Genomic DNA, 4,341 nt, shown 5'->3' on the forward strand with positions numbered 1-4,341 from the left:
TTATGTATATTCGTATATTATAGAAATTTAATATATGTATGTGATTTAAAAAAATATTTAGTAAAATCAAAAATTAAATGTTGCTTGCGTTTACGCTTCGATATTCAACATATTTAACACAAGCGTCAGCTCACTTGTATTCTTTCTTCTCTTACAGTATTCGTTCCAAATGTTTACAGTATAAATGTAAACTCTAAATTTAGTGAAAGGTTAGTTAACAAGGCTGTTATTAGCATTACATCATAATTTTAGTTTAGAATTTCAATGCAATGATTAACCAAAGATACTACAATATCCTTTTTATATTTTATATGGTTTTCTTTCACTCACTAACCCCTACTGATGAAAATCTAAGAGCTAATACCACATAACTGATAAAGACATTACTAAGTACTAATTCAGAAAAAAAAATTTTTTTCTTTTTATTTTTTGTAAAATATAATAAACATTTTTTCTTGTCAAAAAATTTATTAATCTCACGAGAAAATGAAAAGTTCTTTTATATTCCTATATTAACAGTGCATATATTCAAGTTAAATAAGGTACCAGTCGGGAATTTTCATAATTTTAATTTAAAAAGTGCAACCATCAATAATTAAAGATCTTCTTTCTTCCTTCTTTTTTTCTCATTTTGTGTAAAAAAAACTTTCAACACCAAAATTTTAATAAAAAATTTTTTATTAAATTTTTTTTTTATATTTTTGTATATAAAATTTTAATGTCCCGCAAGGAAAATTGAAATTTTTAATTTTATTTTGAAAAATTTTTATTTTGTTTATGAAGGTTTCGATTAAAGCAAATGTTTTTTAATTCTAAATTTCGGAGTTTGTAATAAAACTAAATTGGAAATTAAGAGAATTATTTTTAGTAAATGAATAGTTTTCAGTCTAATAAGGAGTTGACTCTGATCAGATGAAATTATTCTTAGTTTGGCAGTGGCAAACCCTCACCCCTAACATGAGTTCCGTTCGTAGCCCTGAAATTTGGAGAATTACCAATGTTATATTAATAATTCCGAATTACTAAAATTCTGCTATAAATATTCGTAACACAGTAATCATGAATTACGTTTGCAGTAAAAATAAATGTTAAAAGTCTACGAAAGATAAATATAAATATTTAACAATTGAAATAGAATACTGATTTTGACACTCCGAAAAATGGTGCTGCCATTGCTGATTCATAATCTCTACGATTGGAATTTGTGGTCATTCAAAAGTCTATATCGTAGCGAATTTCGTAATTTGTAGTTCGGTTTTTTCGATTAAAATTCATGACAGGGCAGAATATAATGTTATCGTATATGAAACACCAACACAGAAATAACATGTTCTGACAAACACCGATCTATATGAGATCTTTTCTATAGAGATGACTGCACTGTAAATATGCATATAAACTCTGAAATATAAATCTTCTTGGCTTGCCCTCTTTCTTATCTGCCAACCTCCTTTACCACATCCTTTTCTTACTAACTTGTATTTTGTAGCCAGAAATTTTCATAAAAAATATTTTTTTATTTATTTACCTACAATAATGTGCATACATTAAAAAAATATTTCCTATTTTAATCTATGTATATGATATTTTAAAAAATTTTAGTACTATTTTTCCATTTTTCAATGAAATTATTTATAATATTAAAAAATTGTGAGTCTGTCGTTTTAGTATTTGCATCACCTGGTCCAGATTCTTGATCCTGAGTGTCATCTAACTTGGATTTTTTCCCAATATTTTCATGTGAAATTTTTGTAAATTCATTATCAACAAATTCTAATAAATAAATTTCATATTTCCTCATGGCAACCATTTTTTTAATTTCCTGTAATTATGACATATTAAACAGAATTTAAATTATATTGTATATTTTAAAAATAAATGAATATTATTAAATTATTTTTTATTAATTTCATTAACAATGTTAATGGAATTAAGAAAATTGCATTAAGTTTCAAAATGAATTAAAACCGCATTTAAATGTAATTTAATTTTTGAATTACTGACTTAAAATTACTGATTATGATTACATTTTAGAATTAAAACTAATTAATCTAAAACTTAATAGATATTTAAATATTTTATACTTCTCTTGGTTGAAAATATTTCTCTGTTATATTTGGTATTGTTTTATAATATCTCAAAGTTTCTAACATATCTACAGATTCCGGATGTAATAAAAGATAACTTGAAACACATTTAACAGCTTTTTCAATTTCTCCAACTTAAATGTATAAGTATAAAATTTTTAAATTATTAAAAAATTAAAATAAATTTTAATAAACTTACTTTGGAAATATGAAAATTGTAAGTAGTCATAAGCGCTTGCAAAAGAATCACCATAAGTTCTACCACCAATTAAATTTAAATCAAATGTACAATTTTGTTTACAGCGTAATACATAAACGTATTGATCTAAAATGGAAAAATTACCAATTTGAAATTGTATGATAATATTAAATATAAATTATGCTCAACTACTTCAAAAATTATTCTAAAATTTGATGATGTCATAAACAGCAACCATAAATACTAATTTTTATTTGTAAAATTTTTCAAAATTTAAGCATAATTTAGTTGAATAAGTTATAAATTGCACTAAAACTCAATTCCTAGCTTATTTATCCTAGGTACATAAAAGTAATTTTCAAATTATTTAAAAAAAAATGTTCTAACTTGCTAAAGCCATATCATAATCTGGTAACCATCCTTGCTGATAATCATCTTCACAAAATGCACGACATTTGTCATATTCTTGTATCCATACTTCAATAAATTTTTCAAAATTATTAATTGTTGCAGTCCAATTTTTTATATTATAATCATCCATTCCTTGTAAATAGAATTTCGTAAATTCCTGCATATTAAAAAAAATCACACAAAATTATTAGATTTCTTTTTGTTCTAGAAAATTCTCAAATAATTAAAATTTGTTACCTTATCTTCTAAATCTTTCATATTTTCATAATTAAAATCTTTTGTACTAGCATAAAATTCAATATTTTTTTTCAGCATAATATCATTTGGGTCTCCAAGTAATGCTGTAAAAGCAGCATCAATAGCTTTGCTCACCTCCTTATCCTGTTAAAATTTTGAACAAGAATTAAATTACAGCATTATATAAAGGGTTATAGATAAAGGGTTCACATACCTTAAAATAGCATATTTGAAGATAATTATAAGGTTTACGTTGCTTAAAAATAATTTTATCTTTATATTCTACAGTAAAAAATTTTGGTATATTTTTTAATTGTTCATTACGGCATTTCTCTAAGCATAATGTTTTATGTAAAATTCCTTCATAAAAATGATAATCACCATAATTTTCTTCAAATGTTGGCTTTAATATTGATCTTTCCATATCACAAGAAACTCGACAATAGGTCAAAGTATTATAATAATCATTATATAGAACAACAGCTCTTTCCAAAGAAGATATACAACCTACCCAATCATTTCCTAAATAAGATGTTACACCATCATGATAATAATCCACAAAAGTTTTTATATCATCTTGATCTTCATCATGATCCTCTATAATTTTATATTCTAATATTATAGTTTCATTTTTTTCAATTTGTTTATCTACTGATTGTCGTTCTTTTTCTTCTAGAATAAAACTATCATTGTTCCATTGATTGTTAATAAGCGTTTTATTATTATTACTCTTTACTTCCGTTTCTTGATTATAATTATCGATTTTTGGATTTGAAAATACCAAAAAAATATGATTAATAATGTACTCATTTTTAGTTGTTATCAATTTATTTTCATTTTTTATTTCATTTAAAGCTGATATTGTTACAATTACTACCGCCAACAATAATAAATTAGAAAAAAATGCATTCATGTGCAAATTCATTTCAATTTATTCTCAATTTTTATGTTTCTTTTTGCAATTAATTAATTTCTCAGTGGCACAAAATGCACATGAAAGTATGTATAATTTAAATTTTTTAGTGATCTGATCACTATATATTTTTTAAAAATAATAAAAGAAAACGTTTAACCAAACATTTAAGTTTTAAACATCTGAGCTGAGCAATACAAACGCAACGCAAACGATTACTGAATGTGAATCTAAAATCAAAAAATATAAAATATAGAGAAAGAAAAAATGTAATAAGAACAAAAGATAATTTCCCCTTCTAAATTCTATATTTTTGTATCACAAAAAAATTATCAATTTTTGAGCAAAAAGTGAATTTTCAAAAGAAAACATTTTATGAACAATGGGAAATTTTATTTGAAAAGTACCTACGTATCAAACACAAGCTAAGCTAACCCTAATGTTTAGTTTATTTTTACTGATCTTTTTCCTGCTCAAATCAAACTAATGAGAGT

At 23.9% G+C, this 4,341-nt stretch overlaps 1 protein-coding gene across 1 annotated transcript; it reads right to left on the reverse strand.

The window, feature by feature from the left end:
- Positions 1-1,519: 1,519 nt before the first annotated feature.
- Positions 1,520-4,038, reverse strand: LOC129612877 (cartilage-associated protein-like). Its single transcript, XM_055526683.1, has 6 exons — positions 3,149-4,038; positions 2,935-3,078; positions 2,674-2,854; positions 2,287-2,412; positions 2,085-2,221; positions 1,520-1,822 (listed from the first exon to the last, which is right to left on the reverse strand). Exons 1-6 carry the CDS (start codon positions 3,857-3,859, stop codon positions 1,589-1,591), a joined length of 1,533 nt encoding a protein of 510 aa, XP_055382658.1. The 5' UTR covers positions 3,860-4,038; the 3' UTR covers positions 1,520-1,588.
- Positions 4,039-4,341: the final 303 nt, after the last annotated feature.

This window comes from Condylostylus longicornis, unplaced genomic scaffold (assembly GCF_029603195.1).
Source record: "Condylostylus longicornis isolate FDR11 unplaced genomic scaffold, ASM2960319v2 ptg000077l, whole genome shotgun sequence".
Taxonomy (NCBI): Eukaryota; Metazoa; Arthropoda; class Insecta; order Diptera; family Dolichopodidae; genus Condylostylus; species Condylostylus longicornis.